The following is a 22,872-nucleotide window of genomic DNA, read 5'->3' on the forward strand; positions in this document are numbered from 1 at the left end:
TTAGGTTAGGTTTGGTTAGGTTAGGGTAGGTTAGGTTAGGTTAGGTTAGGTTAGGTCAGCCTAACTTAATATATCATATTTATTCATTACTAACGTATTGCCAGGAAGTTTTCTGAAGCGTGTGCATGTAGTATGTGGTAGTTTTTGGTAATTAGACGGACCCCATTGATGGAGAAATACTAGAGAAATTGTTGACAACTTTTGTTAGACCAAAGCTGGAATATACAGCAGTTGTATGGTGCCCATATCTTAAGTAGCACATCAACTGGAAAAGACGCAAAGACATGCCACTAGGTCTCTCCTAGAACTGAAGAACAAAAGCTATGAGGAGAGGTTAGAGGCATTAAATATGCAGAACTAGAAGATATAAGAAAAAAAGGCGATATGATCACTATGTACAAAATAGTAACAGGAATCGATAAAATTGATAGGGGCAGAATTCCTGAGACCTGGAACTTCAAGAACAAGAGGTCATAGATTTGAACTAATGAAACAAAGCTGCCGGAGAATTATAAGAAAATTCACTTTTGTAAACAGAGTGGTAGACGGTTAGGTGAGAAGGTGGCTCACCTTCAGTGGTAGACGGTAAGGTGAGAAAGGTTAGACAAGTTAGGAGAGAAGGTGGCGGAGGCCAAAACCACTAGTAATTTCAAAGAGTTACGTGACAGAGTGCTGCGAAGACGGGACACCACAAGCGTAGCTCTCATCCTGTAACTACACTTAGGTAATTACCAGTTGATTTACAGTTGAGAGGCGGGATCAAAGAGCGAGAGCTCAACCCCCGCAAGCACAACTAGGTGAGTACACACTGGCCCAAAGACGCCAGCTGAATTCAAAGATGAGCTCCCGATAAGGTGAGGAAAGAATAAAAATCCATCCTCCGAGATGAGAATATTAGATGAACTTATAGTTAGTTTTTGAGCTACACTGTGTAATTTTTCATATACTGTAGAATAGAGTAGCAACACATTGCTGTGTATACCTAAGCTTGTTAATAATAAAAAGAAAGGGAGTGAGAGCGCTTGTCTCTTCTTTCTCTGCTAGGCTGGTCGGTTGTCTCCCACCAGTTCCTTTGTCATTTTTTCTGATTTCTGCAGTGTTCTAGGGAACACAGAATCTACTACAGACATGTTCCCAAAATTTTTCATATTTTTTCACCATACACCTTTGTGTTGCAACCTGTCCTTAGGGGGTTTGAACCTTTGAGGTAATCACTTCACAACCACTTACGTAATTATTTAAGTTATGTTATGTTTGCTTACATATAAAACATTGTACAGCTGTATTTTCTGAGGTGAAATATGAAATTCAAAAATTATTTAAGTACAGTATTTTCTAGCTGAGCCTAAGCCAAGCAGTAGTAATATTTAAGAGTATGCTAATTTTATTGCATGATTCATAGATGTGTGGTTCTTCTTGCATGATAGTAAATTGATAGAAATGCTTAGGCTAGCCTATCCTACCCTTACACAGAAGCCCACAAGAATTTAATAATAATAATAATAATAATAATAATAATAATAATAATAATAATAATAATAATAATAATAATAATAAAAATAATAATAATAATAATAATAATAATAACAATAATAATTTATTTGGAAGAAGGTACTGTACAATAGGTTGGTGAGATTATGTAAGATTGGTATTTTTACATTCATGCAAAGCCACTAACATGTACAGCATTTCAGGCAGGTCCTTACTCTAACATATCAGGTAAGATGAAAGGGTACATTGTAGTAAGGTCTTTATATCAACAAATAACTACAACATAAGTTGGCAGAGGTGATTACACTGGTAAGGATAATTGTCTTAACCACAGTACATTGGGGAAGTGGGTAGTAAAACATACAGTGTAAGTTTGAAGCACAAGGTAGGAAACTATGTGGATGAAATTAGGTACTCTTTGTATTTTACTTTTGAATAGGGCATGGGTTGGATAATTGTTTAATTCATCAGGAAGTGAGTTCCAAAGACTGGGCCCTTTTATGTGCATAAGAGGGTTTGCACAGATTTAGTCTGACTGAGGATATTAACAAGATATTTATATCTGGTGTGATGCTTATGGGTTCTGTTATACCTATCAAGGAAAAGTTTCAGATCAAAATTAGTATTTAGGAACAAGGTTTTGAACATGTAGATAGCACATGAGAATGTGTGGAATGAGTGTATGTTTAGCATGTTAAGGGATTAAACAGAGGGGCTGTGTGTTGTTTGTTATCTGAAGACAGAGTTTGTTATAGTTCTGATAGTAGATTTTTGCTGAGTGATGATAGGCTTGAGGAAATTTGCAGTGGTTCAACCCCATGCACAGATACTGTATATAAGATAAGGATAGATTGGTGCATAGTATAATAGGAGGAGAGTAGAGTGGGGAACATAATATCTGATTTTATTAAGTATACTAACCATTTTTGAGACTTTTTTGGCTATGTGTTGTATGTGGGTGCTGAAGTTCAGTCTCTTGTCTATGTATAGGCTAAGGAACTTCCCCTCATTTTTATTAATAATGTTAACATTGTCTATCTGAAGTTGAATCTGATTTGATGATTTTCTACCAACTAAAATGTAGAAGATCTTTTCTATGTTTAGTGTAAGTTTGTTGGTTGACATCTAACTTTTTTTAATTCACTGTTGACATTATTATTTAGTGTGTGGGGTTGGAGTCAGAATAGACGAAGGTAGTATCATCTGCAAGTAGTATAGGTTTAAGAATGTTAGAAACATTTGGCAAATCATTGATGTATATAAGAACTAGGAAAGGTCCCAAGATGCTGCACTGTGGTACCCCTGCTGTCAATGGTAGAGTGGGTAGAGTGCTACTTCAACTTTTTTATTGAAGGTCAACATTGTTCATAATGGAGAACTAAAATGGGAAATGAACTCAAGATGTATCAGACTTATAATTTGTACCAAGAGAGACAACAATGGCACTTTCCTGCACCATAGGAGAGTACTACGTTTCCAATTTGAAGCCTTCACTTTCCACCCTAGAAGCACAATAAATTTCAGCCCAAGTTTCGTCTTGAGGTAAAGTTTGACACCTTAAGCCATACTGATGCTCTGTTCACAGAACATTCTCTCAAACCATATATGTACACTGATGGTTCCCTACACCTGCTCCAGTGGATAAGGGCAATAGGAAGCAGAGAGTTACTATGAGGGGTGAAAACTCAGATTGGCATGAAGTCACCAGCAGAGTTCCACAGGGTTCTGTACTTGGATCTATTATGTTTCTGATATACGTAAATGATCTTTCAGAGGGGTATAGACTTATTCCTCTCAATGCTTGCTGATGATAAGCCCATATCAAGAGGATAACATCAGCAACATATGCCAGGTTGGCCAACATTAGAACGGCCTTTGGGAACTTGTTTAAGGAATCATTCAGAACCTTGTATACCATGTATGTCAGACCAATCCTGGAGTTTGCAGCTCCTGCATGGAGTTCATATCTTGTTAAGCGTAAGACTAAATTGGAGAAGGTTCAGAGATTTGCCACCAGACTAGTGCCCAAACTGAGGGCATGAGCCATGAGATTACAGGAATTATACCTCATGTTGCTGAAAGACAGAAGTTGGGGGGGGCATGATCACCACATACAAGATACATTCCTATCAAAGGAATTGATTGGGTATACAAATTCAATTTTTTTTAACACAATGGACACATATACTAGGGGACACAGGTGGGAACTGAGTGGCTAAATGAGCCATAGAGACATTAGAAAGAATGTTTTTAGTGTCAGAGTAGTTAATCAATGGAATGCATTAGGAAGCAATGTGGTAGAGGCAGACTCTAAACACAGTTTCAAGTGTAGATATGATACAGTGGAGCCCAATACGCTCAGGAACCTGTACACCAACTAGTTGATTGATAGTTGAAAGGCGGGACCAAAGAGCCAAAGCTCAATCCCAGCAAGCACAACTAGGTGAGTACACCTTATGGGTGAATGGTGAAAAAGTATCTGCTGTTTTCTGCTCTACATTGTGGCTTAATGAGCTATAGAAACCATGGCTCCTTGTTTGTGTTACATGAGACCTTTTGAAGGTAAAGAAATGAACCTGAATGTTTTGCCTTGTATGGGAATCAAACTCATATTTTTCAGTTTTGAGATGACTGCAATCTGAATTGTGTTATTTCTAAGACTTGCCCGAAACTGTGTAATTACCTAAGTGTAATTACCTAAGTGTAGTTACAGGATGAGAGCTACGCTCGTGGTGTCCCGTCTTCCCAGCACTCTGTCATATAACGCTTTGAAACTACTGACGGTCTTGGCCTCCACCACCTTCTCACCTAACTTGTTCCAACCGTCTACCACTCTGTTTGTGAAAGTGAATTTTCTTATCTTTCTTCGGCATCTGTGTTTAGCTAGTTTAAATCTATGACCTCTTGTTCTTAAAGTCCCAGATCTCAGGAAATCCTCCCCATCGACCTTATCAATTCCTGTCACTACTTTGCATGCAGCAATCACATCACCTCCCCTTCCTCTGTCTTCCAGCTTCCATTCAACGTGTGCGTGTGTTAGTGGGTTTGTGAGATTGTACCAGTTAATCACAAAAATCTGAAATAACATACCCATTGTACCTTTGTGCACATATATTCAGTAAATCAAAATAAAATACTTTGGAATGTGTTTCTTTTCTTATTAGCAGAACTGTTATGCTGCTGATGAACAAAGCCAATAATGTGAAGATTAAATTTGGCAAAACAGATTATTCTTCTGTATGAGCTATGTAAATAATTTTGAATTGTACAAATTGTTGCAAAGCATTACTTTCATAAATCAATAAAGAACATATGAAAATTAAACCCACATATTAAAGAAGAGAAAATGACAATGACTTCAATCATTGCAAGGTAGCCTTGGTCCATACTTTGGCTAAACTATATTTTTCATGTGTAAATTTTAAAGGTAATGTAGATGCTCTGTTAGCACACTCTTCACCTCTCACAGTCACTGTGTCTGCCCACCTTTAAGCACAGGGGATATAATAAAAACAAATTTATTAAAATATTTTCCCACAATAGGATTATATTTATAAGCGTACATCAGTATAAAGCACCTGAATTTTTTTACCCCACGTAAAACTTTCCCACGTGTTTAGAATTAAGATTGTTGAACATAGTGAAGATATTCATCAACGGAATAATCAAATAACTCAAAGTCTGGCTTATATTTTTCATATAACTTCGTCAATTCTGTTTTGGTGATAGTGGCAAAGTATTTCTGAACAGTTTCTGAAGTCTTCTTGCCTTTTGTCAGATGCTTCCAAGATGGTTTAATCTTCTTTTCCAGATGATTTTTTTCTATTATATAATTTTGGTCTCGGTTAAGTGTTTCAAATTTGGCAATGACATCGTAATCAATGAGACATGGAGTGCAATAAAGGTAATATGGCATCCAGTGGTCATCTGCATAATGAATTAAATCTGTATCAATTATATACTTAACAAACTCGGCAAAGGTTGGTTCAATGCCACTAGGAGCTGGTAAGTTTGGATCATCCATATCCTGAGAGTAACGATTTGGAGGAGGACCTTGGCCTGCTGGCCGATATTTTGCCACAATTTTCTTTCCATACTTCTGATAGAAGTGATCAACACCATTTTCCTTGCCAATGTTCACATTTTCGAGCTTGTCCCGGTAGGCAGAAACCAGTCGCTCAAATGGATGGCGCACAATCATGAATTTCAGACACACCTTTAAAGCCTGTTCAGAAAAAAAGGAAAACTTATAAATTTGCACTTGTAAAAATTAAGTAATGAAATAAATCTTAATCTGGGCTTAGCATTCACCAAATACTAAAACATATGTTAACCTTCATTAACCTTACTGATATTTGGTTGCCACAACTATAATGACTGTCTGAATTTGTCTTTAATTCACTGTAGCTTTATCTCCCTATAACGATATTTATGTATCACTATAAACATAATGTATTTTGATTTGTTATCTAAAATATGGAGATTTGTTATAAAATCAGAGAGGTGGTTGTACTGCTCTTTACTACCACCAAGAACTGACATGCTTAAAAATACTGTACTGTAATTAGAACTAGACTTTTGTGGCGAGTATATCTTTGCCCATTTCAGAGTCAAGAGTGCTGAGGCTGACCTGACTGTGGGAGCAGTTTACTGAATTCCTAACACTAATATTGCTGAATTCAACTCTAACCTTTGAAATCTAATTCTAGCAAATAACTTAACATAAACCAACTAATAATTTCAGGGGATCTTAATATAGCCCTCTGTGAGGCTGATAACCCACAAGTTGCTAGTTTCCTCAACTGTATGAATTCCTGCTTCTAAATACCCTTATTTACTAAACCTACTAGAATTACTAAATACTAATACAAAATACAAATATTTATTCAGGTAAAGTACAAAAGGTAAGATACAAAAGTTGATGGATGTATAGATAGAGCTAGTACATACAATGCCTAAAGCCACTATTACGCAAAGCATTTCGGGCAGGAAAAACACTAAGACAAACTTAATACTAATTGAGATTAAAGTATAAATTGTGTTGAGAAAAAATAAGAAAAAAATGGAAAAAGGGGGGGGGGGAACATTGCAGAAAAAAAAGCAAAAATACAATTTGGTCAACAAACAGCATTGTTTAAAATAGTAGACATGGGTTGACATTTTGGGGGTGAGGTAGGTTACATTGAGTTAACTAGGTAGTGCTTCGTTTTTATCTTAAAACTGGTTGGGAGAGGTACAGTCTTTAACATAATTGGGAAGGTCATTCCACATTTGAGGTCCTTTGATTTGTAGAGCATTTCTAGTTTGACTAGGTTGTACTCTTGGAATAACAAAAAGGTATTTGTTTCTGGTGTGGTGCCCATGGGTTCTGTTACAGCACAACCTTCTAGGAAGTCTAACCTCTAGCAGTTGTATCTACTAATACAACTGCCTCTTCTTGACCACATCTGGACTAACAACCTCTCCAATTACTTCAGGGATAATCACTGATAGGACCACAGACCATTATCCAACATTTCTTCTAACCAACATTAATAAACCACCTCTATATACAATGAAGATAAGTTTTAGGCTTCATAGAGAAACTTCTATAGGCAACTTTATTGCTGCTGCTGCTGCTGCTAATATTAACTGGAGACTGAATTAGGTAACATAGTGAACATCAACCTAGCAGTGCAAACATTTCTTCAGAAAACTCTGAGCCTCTATAACACCCACTGTCCAATGCTAACGAAATAAGTCACAACTAAAAAGTTAAACAATCCATGGCTTACTAAGGGTATACTTAAATCTATTAATAAAAAACATGACCATGAGAAAAAGCATAGGTTAAGGGTCATCGCCAAAGAAGTTTCAGGGAGATACTCATCAATGCTGTCCAAATTAATTAGGAGAGCCACAATAAAATACTATGAAAATAAATTTGACCAAATTACAGGCAACATTAAAAAACTTGGAACACTATTTTCCAAATATGAGAATCAAAGAAGATCTTGAATAAAAAACCAATACTCCTATGCAATGACAATGGTGTGTTTCTGCCTCTGAGACTGCTGTTAAATTCAATAGTTTCTTCTCATCCATTGGCACATCCCTTGCAAGTAATATCCCATCTTCCCTAACTACCCAGTCTCCCAATCTTTATGTACCCAATCTGAACATCTTTACCATTGTGATCATTGCTGTCTTATATGTGCTGTCAATCTGCTGTATGGTGTCTATTAACCTTATTTAAATTACTAATCAAGCTGTTAATGTAATCAATCAGAGCTTTAATATAACAATGTGCTTTAATATACTTACTTATCTCTCTCATCTCATTTTTCTCTTGTAATGTATCTTTATCATTTATCAATTCTGATTGAAATTACCTACTTAAAATTATCTGCTAGATTAAGGACCTACCCGAAACGCTGTGCGTACTAGTGGCTTTACAAGAATGTAAATACTGTACTATCCAATGTATTCTCACAAACCCAATGTACCTTCTTGTATATATATAAATAAATAAATAAATAAATAAATAAATAAATAAATAAACTAATGTTAAGTACTACCATACAGTAAACTATCCAGAGCCTCTGTCCCTAACTCCTGCTAATTCCTTTGATGTCAGTGAGATAATCCTTTCTCTTAAAACAAAATCAAGTGCCTTTGCTGAGATACCAACTCTATTTCACAAAAAAGCCTCTAGATTTCTAGCTCCAGCCGCTGCATTGCTCTACAATAAATCACTTGAACTCCAAACCTTTCCAGACGTTCTAAAAAAAAAAAAGTGAGAGTAACCACAGTCCATAAATGTGATGATTTCACTGATGTCAACAATTTCAGACCTATATTAATTCTGCAGGCGATGAGTCACAATAACGTGGCTGAAGTATGTTGACCAGACCACACACTAGAAAGTGAAGGGACGACTACGTTTTGGTCCGTCCTGGACCATTCTCAAGTCGATTGTGATGATTGATTGATTGATAAAGATTAAGCCAGCCAAGAGGTGGCATGAGCATGAATAGCCCGTGTGATGATTGATTGATGAAAATTAAGCCACCCAAAAGGTGGCACGGGCATGAATAGCCCGTAAGTGGTGGCCCTTTTGAGCCATTACCAGTATCAAGAGCTGATACTGGAGATCTGTGAAGGTGCGATTGCACCCTGCATGACGGGAGATGTCTCCCATGCGAATGTGTTAAGATGAAGATGAAGCCACCCAAAAGGTGGCACGGGCATGAATAGCTCGTAAGTGGTGGCCCTTTTGAGCCATCACCAGTGTCAGTAGATGATACTGGAGATCTGTGGAGGTGCGACTGCACCCTGCGACGGGAGATGTCTCCCGTGAAGGAGAAGGGAGAGAGAGAGAGAAGATTAAGCCACCCAAAAGGTGGCTTGGGCATGAATAGCCCATAAGTGGTGGCCCTTTTGAGCCATTTCCAGTATCAATAGATGATACTGGAGATCTGTGGAGGTGCGACTGCACCCTGCGTGACGGGAGATGTCTCCCGTGAAGGAGAAAGTGTGATGATTGAAGGAGAAGGCAATAAATAGGCAGAAGAGAGGTGAGGAGAAGAAAATCTTAGAGGAAGAGAAGGCAAGGCAAATGTAGGGAAGGTAAGGTGTAATAAAGGGGATAGTAAGAATGAGAAAAACAAGAACACAAGAACAAAGATAACTGCAGAAGGCCCATTGGCCCGTACGAGGCAGCTCCTATTTATACCACCCAAAAGAAGGGGATAGTAAAAGGAATAAGAAGAGGAAATGGTAGGAATAAGCAAGAGATCATAAGAGAAAACAATGGAAAGATAAAGAAAGAAAAAGGAGAAGAAAAAGAAAGATAAATGGAAGTGTAAGCTTATGTTAGGTCACGTTTGTTAGAAAGTTTAGAGCATTTAAGCATGTGAAAGGGAAGAGTCAACAGCAACAAAGCCAGGACTCAAGTTCATGTTGGGTACGTTGTGTATTAGAGCCAATTCAACAAGACGGCATCTGTGTAGAGTAGAGAAGAGGCAGGAAAGATAATTTTGGAGGAAGACCAATCAATAGTATGATTAGAATCCCTAACATGACAGAAGAGAGTATTGTTTGTGTCTGCAGACTTAACACTTCTTTTGTGTTCTTAAGTCTGTCATTAAGTGTACGGCCAGTTTTTTCAAAGTATTTGGGAGGACAAGACAAATATGAAATAGAGTAGACACCAGCAGCATTAGAAGCAGGAGTAGTGTGAACTAGATTGCTACGAAGTGTTTTAGTTTGTCGAAAGGCGAGCTTTGTCTTGCTATGAAAGGCGAGCTTTAATTCTTTCATCCTAAACCTGTTTCCAACACTAGTAGCACTGTACTCTGCCTTCCTGCCTTGACATAAAGCTCGCTTCTTGACAAACTAACTCCCGCACCGTGCTGTGAGCCCGATGGAAAGATTGACCCCATTGCCCCTGGCCGGCCTGGTAAATACTGGTCACAAAACCCCAACCAAGAGATGACACATCCGTAAATACATCGAGTGAAGGCTCGGGTAGGCGCCAAGACACTGAACCCTGAAAAACCCGAAGAGGAGGCCGGCGATGCAGCAACCGATGCAATGCCCCTGGAGGACGAACCCAGTGATCGCGAGAGAGGCAGAAGGGGTATCCCCGAAGGAACCAGAACAGACGCCGAAGCCAAACCCAACCCAGAGGGAGACCAACACGGTGAAGTTCAGACTCCCGCACAACTGCTCGAGCAATCGCCAAGTGACCTGGGATCCCCCCCAGAAATAGCTGAAGGCAGGACCGCAGCAACATCTCCGGAGGGAGAGACATGGAAGCGGTTCGAGAGTCCCAAACAAGACCCAGCCGCGTCCGAATCTGGGATGGAACCAAACGGGACTTCCTCCAGTTCACCAGGAACCTGAATCTGGCAAGCTGGGAATGAATCACACCCCTGGCGAGCAGACAAGCAGACCAACTGGGAGACCACACCAGACATATTCGAGGTAGGCCAGGACCCAAACCCCTAACAGACACAGACGGGTCACAATGACCTGGGTAAGAAGCATGAATACGCGAGGTGCCAGGTTCAAGCCAAATGGAAGGCAGGAAAAGGGGTAAGCCTGACACCCCACCATGAAACCTAATCAGTCCCTGAACCCCATGTGAATAAGAATGTGCCAATAGGCATCCCTGAGGTCCAGGGACACCATCCTGGCTCCAAAAGAAGCCGGATCCGAGATAGAGTGGTCATCCGAAAGGAGGTGCAAGGAATCCAAGGGTTCAGATGGGACAAGTCCAGAATGAACCGCAGATCTGCACAGTCCCGTTTCGATATTGGAAACAGGTGGGAAACCCACCTGAGGAACGGGGTCGTTTCAGCCAGGCCCAAGTGCACTCACTCCGAGATGACCCGACGAAGTGCAGGGGACGATGACTGCCTCATGAGCCCCGAATCCCCTGAAGGAGGAGCAGCCCAACTCCACCACAGGCCGGTGGAGACGAACCAAAATGCCCACAAATCATGGAACCAAAAGAAAGGAACTATCAGGGAAGAAAACACTAAACCATTAAGACTATATAGCACTTGGAAGGGATCGGGATAAGGATTTGGGATGGTAAGGAGGGAAGGAATGGTGCCCAACCCACTTGGACGGTTGTGGATTGAACACTTGCTTGAACACTCGCTTGAAGCGAGACGTGAGCAAACAGTGCGAGCCTCCCCACATCGCCCCGTCAACGGGGCAAACAGCAAAAGGGCCAACGCCCCTTACGAGAAGCCAACCGATGAACAGAGAGATCACAGCCCTGACCAGACGACGTCGGCGCTGAAGGCAGTGTTGGCTCAAGAAACTGGCACCAATGGCCCACCTCGACCAGCAGAACCCCAAGCCCTGGAATGACCCTTCTGAAAAGGCCGAAAATGGCCACCCTGGAGAACCAACAGGTTCGACGTGGGATGACATCTAGATGAAGCCGCCTGCAGAAACTGCATGAGCGCAGTCTCTGTAAACAGCAACGGACAAAACAAAGACGAAAATCTAAGAACTAGGGCCCAAGCAGATTCCAAAGAAAGAGCAAGTACAGCCTGACGGCACGCAAGGCGAGAAGCAAAGAACAGAGACACCACTTCCTTGAGAATCGGTGAAAAGAGCTTCAATAGCGCAGACGTTGCTCGAGCCACTGAGGTCAGCGCAACAGATGAAGACCTGGCACTCAACGCCTCCACAAGACAGGTCGAAAACAGCTAGAGATAGGAAAAGAAATGCATGACCGAAGCCAATTGCCCATGGGCATGCAAATTCTCAGCGACCAAGGATGCGAAAAGGGAAGGAACCTGCACATGGAGCTGAAAAAGGCCAATGTCTCAAGGAAGCACAGGGGCAAACAAGCATGGATTAAGATTCTCAAACTGGCCTCCCCCCCCCCCCTCAGGTAAACCTGCAGAACAGTAGAAGTTTCACGCCAATCAAGTGTGCGGGTCCGACAGAATCCATGCCACGCCTCAAATGAAAAGAATAGGCAGTCTGCCAGTCAGGAAGACTCCGGAACCTCCAAACACACCCAATACGGGGAAGAAGAGCCAACTCAAACAAAGACAGATCCATCATGGAGGCAGAATCTGGGTCTCGCAGGAGGTATGCAGCAAGAGTCTCCCGAACCTCCTTAGGTGAGATTCGAGAGGCAGAAAACCGCCAGAAGAATGGGGCCAAGGAACCCAAGGTAACCCAGACTCAAACCCAGGGAGGAGCTGACCCCCAAATCATACTCATACAGGAAGGGGGGGTAAGAAAACCCCTCTTGCTGCAACAACAAGCCCCATGAAGAGGGCACCAACACTCATGCGGGGTCAAAGGGGGCCCAAGGTCCCCAGGTCAACTCCTCTAGGCCCAGGGATACCCTACATCGGTGTGAGGGAATGAAAATTCCCTCAGCTAGTTTTTCTAGATTAGGCTAGTGTGTATGGTGCACTCTAGACAAGAAGTTCACCAACTACATGCCCTTGTGTGATGTCGGCTGAAAGCCCATGCTTAGACCTATGCATTAAGACTACAAGGAAGTCTGTAGTTGCTCTGTGTAAAGAGTTACATAATTTAACATGTTTTACTGAAAAAAATGTGTACAGCACATGGGACTAGAGAGTGAGTGTGGTACAAGGGAGAGAGGCCAACGGTTTCAGGGGATGGGGGTATGATGTCATCCTCCTAGGCCTCCTCCGCCCTGTGTGATGTCACGAGATGCCGCACACCCGAGGACATCTGTGATTCGTCGAGGCACGCCAGCCTTGGGTGATGTTTTGGGCGGGAACGTCTGTGATTGAAAGCGGCATCGTAGGGTTACCAGCTTCCCCCTGATTGGTCAAGGCAAGATGGGGGGGGGGGGAGGCCAGCATGGTGGCTTTCCCCTAAGCCACCAAAATTCAGTTTAGGACTGGCATTGTGAGAGCAAGACGTGTTGGTGGTGGCAGCCCAGCTAAGACCGCCACCACCTCTGTTATCGCAGTGTTATCACCTATTCCTCATCACCACGATGGATTGTGCCTGGATCGAATTTGCATGATCGTGAGCCGATTAATGATTAATGATTAATGATTAATTTTTTTTTTTTTTTTTTGTCATCTTTGCCTGTTTTATACTCTTAATTATTTGTTCTTAGTTAATCCCCTTGTCACTAAACCTAGGGCTTTTTATTACCCTGTTAATTAACCATTACTAAGCTAATTATCTTCAAGATCATTTTTTTATGATTATCATTTTTCTTATTATTTTTTATTTTACATTAATATTGTCAGTCTCTACTGATTTTTTGTTTTTTTATTTTATGTAACTTCTGTGTCCTCCCTGGCTAACTATTGGATCTTTATTTTACTTCTAAATTGTTACTATTTTATTGTATTTGCTTTTATTCTTGTGTTTTGCTTTATCGTGTATCTTATATCGTGATCCCTCTGCATCTCTATGCTCACTGATATTGATCCTGATCAAAATCTTCTGTCTCATATCTACACCAACCAGCACATTGATCATCATTATTGCAAGTATTTCACAGCACACCAGGCTAAAAACAAACTTCAAAATAGCACCTGTCTATCAGTTTATAACCAAAATGTTAGATCACTTGGTAAACATTTTGACGATTTAAATGCATTACTCACAGCAATAGGTACTAACCTATCGTTCATTATTTTAACAGAAACTTGGCTAAATAAAGACTATACCCAACTCTACAACTTAGCTGGTTATAAAGCCATTCATAACTGTAGGCCTAATAAAAAAGGTGGTGGCACAGCTATATATTACCGAGATACATTTATCTGCAACAGTGTTATTAGTGACAGAGATGACTACTGTGAATATACTTTTGCTCAGTTTTCAATTAAATCCCTTAAATCTTCTTTGACTATTGGAGCCATCTATAGATTTCCCAATACTAACATAGCTTCTTTCTCAGACAACCTAAGGAATCTTATTATAAACAACAATCTCAACAAAAACCACTTCATTCTGGGAGGAGACTTTAATATTGACCTGGGTCAACAAAATTGCTCTCAAGTTGACTATTTCCTTAACAGCATGAACTCCTGTATGCTAATCCCCACAATCACCAAACCTACCCGAGTCACTCAAACATCAGCCACTACCTTGGACCACATATGGACAAACATAACAGCTCCCCTTGTATCTGGTATAATTTACGACAGAACAACTGACCACTATCCTACCTTTCTCATAGCGAACATGGACATAACACCACCAAAAAGCAAGAAACTTTCATTTAGGCTACACAGTGAATCAGCTTTAGACAATCTTACAGAGGCACTTTATAATATTAACTGGGATTCTGAATTCAATAATACCCATGATATAAATTCATTAGCTAACCTCTTCATCTCCAAAACTCTAAGCCTCTACAACATTCATTGTCCCCTTCTTACCAAGCAAGTAACTGACAAAAGATTAAACAATCCATGGCTCACAAGTGGCATTCTCAACTCAATCAACAAGAAACATGAATATGAAAAGAAAGTTAGGATTGGCCTAGTTTCAAAGGAAGTAGCTAAAAGGTACTCATCAATGCTTACCAGTATCATAAGAAAGGCAAAACTTGCATATTATGTCAATAGATTCAATGAAGCAAAAGGCAACATGAAAAGCACTTGGAAAACTATCTCTAGTATCCTAGGAACTAAACAACACTCACATAACCAAATAAAACTCTACAAGGATGGGGGTATACCGTCAACTGACTTAGAAATGGCAAATGAATTTAATAGTTTCTTTTCATCGGTTGGTGCTAATCTTGCCAGTAAAATCCCACAGACTCAGACACATATTAACACATATCTCTCAGGCAGCTATCCAAACTCTCTTCTCCTTTCACCAATCAGCCCGGCAGATGTTGTGTCCATCATACATTCTCTAAAAACCAAGGCAGGGAACACCAGTGAAATTCCGTCCATTGTGTACAAGAGAGCCTCCCATGCCCTTTCCTCACCCATAGCACTACTGTTCAACAAATCTATAGAGTATCACACCTTCCCTGATATCCTCAAAAAAGCAAGAGTAACGCCAGTCCATAAAGGAGGCAATCCGGCGGACATAAACAATTATAGACCAATATCAAATCTACCCATTCTATCAAAAATATTTGAAAAAATTATTTACAAACAGCTCTATTCCTACCTCGTAAAATTCGACATACTCAGCCCCTGCCAGTTTGGCTTCCGGTCCCAAAAGAGCACCAATGATGCAATCATTAGTCTCCTTGACATTATCTACTCAGCCCTTGACAAAAATGAGTTTCCGATTGGACTCTTCATTGACCTAAGAAAAGCCTTTGATACTGTTAATCACAACTACCTCTTACTTAAACTCCAGCATTATGGAATCCGAGGCCTTGCCCTTGACTACATCCGATCCTATCTTAGTGACAGACACCAGTATGTAACCATCAATGATACAACTTCTTCCACTCTACCAATTACCGTTGGAGTGCCACAGGGCAGCATCTTAGGACCTCTTCTATTTCTTATATATATAAACGATCTGCCTAATGTCTCTAATATTCTCAAACCTATATTGTTTGCTGACGATACTACCCTTATCTACTCAAACCTCAACCCACATACACTAAATAATGTTGTGAATAATGAATTAAAAAAAGTCCACTTATGGATGTCAACGAACAAACTAACATTAAACATCGAAAAGACTTACTACATCTTATTTGGAAGCAAATCATCAAATGCAATTCAGCTACAGATAGACAACATTAACATCAGTAATAAAAATGATGGCAAGTTTCTTGGCCTATTCCTAGACAAGAGACTCAACTTCAGCACCCACATTCAACACATAACTAAGAAAGTCTCTAAGACAGTTGGTATACTCTCCAAAATCAGATATTATGTTCCTAACTCTGCTCTCCTCTCACTATATTATGCACTAATCTACCCCTATCTTAATTATGGTATCTGTGCATGGGGGTCTACCACTGCAAACCACCTTAAGCCCATCATCACACAGCAAAAATCTGCTATCAGAATAATAACTAACTCTGCTTTCAGACAACACTCAGCTCCCTTGTTTAAATCCCTAAACTTGCTAAATATTAACTCCCTCCACACATTCTCTTGTGTCAACTACATTTACAAAACCCTGTTCTTAAATGCAAACCATGCTCTGAAACTCTCCCTGGACAGATGTAATAGGACCCATTATCACCACACCAGAAATAAATATCTCTTTGATATCCCCAGGGTCAAACTTAATCTGTGTAAACACTCTATGCAAATTAAGGGACCTAGTCTATGGAACTCACTCCCTAGTGAATTGAAAAACTGTAAAACTTTTGCCTTATTTAAAAGCAAAACCAAAAAGTACCTAACTTCATCTATTTAGTTTCCTACACTGAGCTTTAAATTTGCTCTGTACCTAGTGTTACCCAATCTCCTAATTTTTATGTAATATCAAACAACCTTATAATTGTGTTCATTGCTGTCTTCTTTTATGTGCTAGCCATATGCTGTATTGTGACTACCAATTTTTGTCAACTACCATCCAAGCTGTCATTGCAATCAATCTTATATTGTTTCTGCTGTATTGTGCCTACCAATTTGTTGTCAACTACCATTTTAAGCTGTCATTGCAATCAATCATAGCTACCTATGTGCTTTAATATACTGTACCTATAATTTTCTCTCATCTTCTTTTTTTTCATTCCATGTAATCTGTTGTCATTTTTTTGTCTATAAATTTTGCAAGTATTTACTTCCTTAAAATTTTCTTAGATTAAGGACCTGCCCGAAACGCTGCGCGTGCTAGTGGCTTTACAAGACTGTAATTACCATATTTGTATCCTCACATTCCTTATGTACATTCTTGTATATGCATAAATAAATAAATAAATAAATAAAATGAGAATTTGAGGGAGAAAAAACTCTGTATGGGTGAACACGTGTTCAGACGGGGCACGAGGCAGCCACATTGTGATCTGACGTTTTTTATAACATCCAGCGTTATGCATTATCTTGTCTATGTGGTGGAATCGGGCAGGGTTTCCCAGTGTTCAGGGGAGCCCTCGTGTGTAATATTTGGGAGATTACAGGCCCATATTGGACTTTGAAATTCCACCTTGTCATGTCGTCCATGTTGTTTCACCTGGCATCCATCACACCTGGTGTATGAGCGAGCCCGCTCATGGTGTGTGTGCGTGTGAGTGAATCTTCAAAACCCATTGTGTACGTCTGAGGGTGACATGCGCCGCCTCAACCCTGTGCGCGACACCGAGACTGCCACGCACCACTCCATGGCCACACCCTGGGGCCACACGCCCCATGGCCACACCCTGGGGCCACATGCCCCATGGCCCCACACCCTGGGGCCATGCCCTGGCCACATGCTGGGGCCACACTCTATGGCCACATCCTGGGGCCACATGCCGGTCGCTGCAGTGGGAGCGAGTTGGGTGTTTTTCAGCTTCATTGTTTCAGCAAGGAGGGTGAATGTGGATGAATGTGGAGACTGGTAACATGAGTACACATATTTTATGTAATGTAGCTACAGAGTCTCCGGGTTGATGTTAAATCAGGTACCAGCTATATTGTCCCATAGCGCCTGCTAGGCGAGGAAAGCCAACTTGGAGGAGGCATCTGTATGGACATCAAGGTGAGTGGGCACAGACTGAGTGTATTGTGATGTGAGAGTGCATGTTATTCACAGAGACACAATTTCGATGTATATGTAATACAAATTGTGTGTTGACTGACTCGAGTATGTAAACCGGTCAGTGTGGAGATTTTTCCCATACAATGTTATGTTGATCTGACGATTCAATATATATCGTTCAGAGTCAAGATTAATGCCATGTTGCTGCATACAAGTATATCATTTCAGAGGTAGGCAGGCCAGAGTATTTAGGGTTGGTCAAAGGACACCCTGAGGTTTGTATATCTGTGTATATTTTTCTCTAGTGATATATATATTTATGATTTATTCATGTGGGATAATGTGTATGATTTTTATTATCATAATTTGGTGTGCCATTTCCATGAGTTTTTCATTGCATGTCCAGTAATTTGTTAGACCAAGGTCATGGATGGTCAGTTGACACCCTTGTGTCTGTAATTACGGTGTTGTGTGGTGAGTCAGTAATTGTGATTACTGACTGATTGCATAGTGATGTCATTAGCATATGGGGTATGCTAATGACAGTATGTTGTGTGTTTGAGAGGGTGGGAACCTGCACGCGAAGCTGCACAATGCCGACATCCTGAGGAAGGGCAGGGGCGAACAAGCATGCATTGAGGTGCTCAAATTCGCTTCTCAGGAAAACCTAGAACACTGTATGAGCCTCACACCACTCAAGTGCGCAGGACTGACAGAACGTTTGTCAAAAAAAAAAGGGGCAGTCCGCAAGCCAGGACAACTTTGGAACCTCATAACGAACCCAGTAAGGTAAAGAAGATCCAAACGTGAAAGAAGAAGGATCCATTATAGAGGCGTAATCCAGGTCGCACAGGAGGTAAGCTGCAATGGCTTCACATGAGGCAGGATGCAGGAGGCCAAAAAATCCTGGAAGGATGAGACTGACGAACCCAAAGGTGCACGGAACCGAACCCGGGGAGGAGTAGATGCCAAATCCAATTCATATGAGGAGGGAGCGAAAGAGAACACCACTCCTTGTAACACCAAGCCCCGCTCAGTGGGGTATAAAAACCCAAGTGGGGTCCCACTGGGCCCAAGGCCCCCAAGTCAACCCCTCCCCACCCCCAGGGCCGAGCCATCCTCCAAGTCTCCTGCCTCAAAAGAAAAGGCAGGAGCAGCCAAAAAAGCAGGAATGGAGGGGACCCCACTGGTCAGACCCAGAAGCTCTGGCTGGAGTAACATGCTCAAATGCTTCCGTCTCCACACCAGAAGGGGCATCCCTCAAAACTGCCGGAGTCTCAACACCAACTAAATCCTGCCCTGACTCCAAAACCCTCAGACCCAGAAGCTCTTTTTAACAGAAGGGGAAGGACAAGGAGGTGCAGACTGAACCAAAGTCAAAGCAACTAACACTCCCAAGTCCAGGTACCTATAACCAAAACTGGGTAGTCTCAGGGCATCCGGGGTAGCAACCAACCTAGCACGCTGCTGCAACCTAAACCGAGCATGCAACGCCGAAGCTGCCTGCACCCGAATATCATGATCAGTGGACTGGGTGTATTGGAGTTTAAACAAGGAACAAAACTCACAGCACTCTGGGTCGAAGGTGTCATCGATCCAACAGGTAGCATGACGGAGGCACAAGCCTCCGTCATGCTACCGTCATGCTAAATGTCTCCCTGAGATAAGGGGACAGAGCAACCTTCAAACTCACACGAAGGTAGAGGGGACCCCAGGGATCGCATCCATCGGACCAAAGAGCCCCTACGGGGTTTCCACCAGGACTCTTAGTTGCGTAATCTCGCTAAGGGAAGCCCAGGCAGGGTACTGCTAACTGGCACCCAAAGTTGCCAATCAGACAGCTAAAGCTGAACCCCCCCCCCCCTGGGATGTGTACACTCAGGGGGGCCTAGTGAAGGGCCACCAAGATATAAATGGATGTGACCAAAACCAAAGGGCAGACCCCCCACCAGGCAGGAAAACAAAAACAAAAGAAAAACCCCGCAAGAGGACAACGTGCCCAGGCGGAACAGAGTCGGCTGCTATGAAAGGTGAAAACTAGCTTCATAGTACCCTGCACCCCAACCAGTGACAAAACTACCTCCTACCCAGAGGCAAACAGTGGTGCATGAAGCACCCCCTGCTGACTCCAAGAGCAGTCAATCACCGAGCAGCAAAAGACCTTGTGGAGGTAGACCCCAAGGTGACAAGTGGGAGGTGGCCCCAATCCCCAAGGGCAGTACTTACAAGGCACCTAGGGAAGGGGACCCTAGACAATGCAGCCCGAGTACTTGTGAATTAACTCCTGGCTTGCACACCACCACTGAGACAGCACCACACCACAAGGCACAAAACTGGAAACACAGGAGCCAGAGGCGCACGACCTTGCCAGTTCACATCAGCCTCAGAATTGCAGGGTGGATAGCCGGCACGCGGAAGTCTGGGGCTTCCCCTTCCTCCTCTTGGGGAGGGGAGGGGGTTGTACAGACACCAGCATGATGACATCATGCTCGTTTGCTCGTTTTCATTTGTGGAGTTCTGTCCACTAGTTCGGCTTTCATTAACAATATTTTAATCAGAATAGGGGTTTGTTCTGCCGTGTTTACCTTTCTGGGTATCTGACCCAGTCAATGGCTCGTGGTCCCTGGTAGGCCTAGAACTCCATGTGCATTGACAGATCCAGGGTCTAATACATTCATATCAGCTCCAGGGAGCCGAAGGGGCTTCCCTCAGAAATGGCTATTATTTCCTTCAAAATTTGTTTTGACTTTCGCCTTAAACAGCTAAGAGAGTTGGCAGCCTTCCTGTTGTCTACCTGTTGTTGGGGATCAATATTGCCAAGGCCCAGTCTCTGACCAGACACACCTGGTTGGCAATCTTCCCTAAGCTGTTTTAAGACAAAGGTCAAAGTTTGAGAGGAAATAAAAGCCACTTTCTATGCTTTGGAGTCATAAGGGGTCCATCTAATTACCCAAAGCTACCTAAACCTACTCAAAGCTTCCTAGCATTATGTTAGTAATGAATAAATATGATATATTATTCGTTATAATGTTGGTGCTGAATGTAGAACATGACAAACTTATTTTTACTCTGAAAAAGTATCATTTTATAAAGAAATTACACAAAAATAAGAAGCTGGTGACGCCAAAGCAAGTCAACGGTCTAAGCGACAATGTTTGCTGGCATATGAGCCTCCTGTACCTACCTAACCTAACCATCCTACCCAAACCTAACCTAACCTAACTAAACCTAACCTATCCAAACCTAACTTAATATAACCTCTAGGCAACAATATATCTTGAATGATTTGTTCGTCTTGGATCTACACTCTACAACATTGTCACTTGGATCGTCAACTTCCTATGGCCTCTCATGCCACTTAGTTTCGTCTAATTTCATTATAAATTTATATTATTTTAGAATAAAAATATGTTTTTCATGTTCTACATTCAATACCAAGAAAGCATTGAAATTCAGAAAGTATTCAGAAAGTGTAACGTGAGAGGCAGTAAAGGTGTAATGATAACAATGAGATGTAGTGGTGGTGGCGAGGATGTAGTAGTGGTGGCAAAGGATGTAGTGGGGGCTGTGGCAGCTGCGAGTATGTAGTGGTGATGGTATTCACCTAGTTGTATTCACCTACAGTAGTTGTTTTTGCGGGGGTTGAGCTTTTCTCTTTCGGCCCACCTCTTAACTGTCAATCAACTGTGTATTACTATTTTCTGGGGGGAGCCCCGTCGGCTCCCCGGAGCTATCCCAGGCTGATATGCTAATGTCAGACTTTGGCATCAGTCATGTGTATGGAGTTCTTAGGCCTACCAGGGACCACGGCCAGAACTGGGCCCCCTCAGAGAGGCAAGGGGAGCAATGGCCTATAGAAGCCCCCGTGTGGTTGGAAGCATTCTATGTCTCCCATCGACCGGAACAGGCACCCAGAAAGGTAAGCACCTCAAAACAAACCCCTATTCTGGTTAAAATTGCTACCAAAAACCGAACTAGTGGATAGAACTCCTCAACCGAAAACAAGCAAACTAGTGTGACGTCACACACCGCCGCGCCGCTGTCTGCGCAGCTCCCCCCTCCCCGGGAGGGGGAAGGGGGAGCCCCAGACCCCCCGCGCCGGCTACCCACACCTCAGTTCTTGAGGCGAGGCTATAGGCGATGGTCGTGTGCTCTGGCTCCGGTGTCGCTACTGCACTGTGCTTTGCGTGTGGTGTTGGTTTTGTGGGTGCGAGAGCCAGGAGTTATCTTCAGTACTCGGGCTGCATGCACCTAGGGCTGCCTTCCCTAGGTGCCCTGTAAGTACTGCCCTTGGGGCTTGGGGCCACCTTCCACAGGCTCCTCGGGGTCTGCCTTTGCTGGTCCGTTTTGCCTTTCGGTTTTTTGGCCGCCTGTTGGGCTCTTGGGTGTTCTGTTCTCCTTTGTTACCGGCAGGTAAGAGGCAGTTTGCACTGGTAGGGGCGTAGGGTGCAGCTCAGCTTGTATTTCCCGACATCGCGGCCGGCTCTGTTCCTTGGGGTTCGCTGTCCTCTTGCGGGGTTTTCTTTTTCTTTTTCTTTTTGCCTGGTGGGGGGTTCTGTCATTTTATTCAGTTTGTTTTTGCCCTTCCACTGTTCTCCTCGGTGGTGCCCCCTACTAGGTCCCCCCATGAGTGTACACGTCCCTGGGGTTCAGCTTTAGAAGTTTGCTTGGTAGTTTTGGGTGCCGGTTTGCAGCACCCTGCCTGGGACTACCTGAGCGCGAGTCCTCTTAAAGTAAACGCTCAGGACCCTGGGAATCCCCTAGGGGGCGCGTGGGTCCGATGGATGTGACCCCGGAGTCCCCACTCGCTGTGTGCGAGTTTGAGGGTTGCTCGGTCCCCTTGTCTCAGGGTGACCCTCATTGTTTTTGCCTCTGCCACGCTGCCTGTTGGGTCGGTGATACTTTCGACCCTGAGTCCTGTGAGTGTTGCTACTTGCTTGTGACTCAATTTACCCAATCCTCTGATGATTCTATTCGGGTACAGGCGGCGCGTGCGTTGCAGTCTAGGTTTCGTCTGTTGCAACGCGCTCGGTTGGTTGCTTCCCCAGATGCCCCGGGGCTGCCCTGCTTTGCTTTTCGAGACCCGGACTTGGGGGTGGGGGTCGCTTCGATCCTGGTTCAGTCCGCACCTCCTCGTCCTTCCCCTTCTGTTCGCAGCCTGAATAAACTGCGCCGTGGCGCAGTTTATTCAGGCTGCGTCGGCGGCTTGTCGTCCGATGTCGGACTTGTTGGTTTTCCGGGGGTCCCGGGGTG

At 42.7% G+C, this 22,872-nt stretch overlaps 1 protein-coding gene across 1 annotated transcript in view; it reads right to left on the reverse strand.

Annotated features, from left to right (window-relative positions):
• Positions 1-5,008: 5,008 nt before the first annotated feature.
• The window catches only part of LOC123769443 (uncharacterized), a 91,644-nt gene continuing 73,780 nt past the window's right edge, over positions 5,009-22,872 (reverse strand). The window contains exon 6 of the mRNA XM_045760546.2: positions 5,009-5,716. Coding sequence (XP_045616502.2) covers positions 5,114-5,716 — 603 coding nt within the window. The 3' untranslated portion in view covers positions 5,009-5,113. The remainder of the gene's footprint in view (positions 5,717-22,872) is intronic.

Source organism: Procambarus clarkii, chromosome 63 (assembly GCF_040958095.1).
Source record: "Procambarus clarkii isolate CNS0578487 chromosome 63, FALCON_Pclarkii_2.0, whole genome shotgun sequence".
Lineage (NCBI taxonomy): Eukaryota > Metazoa > Arthropoda > Malacostraca > Decapoda > Cambaridae > Procambarus > Procambarus clarkii.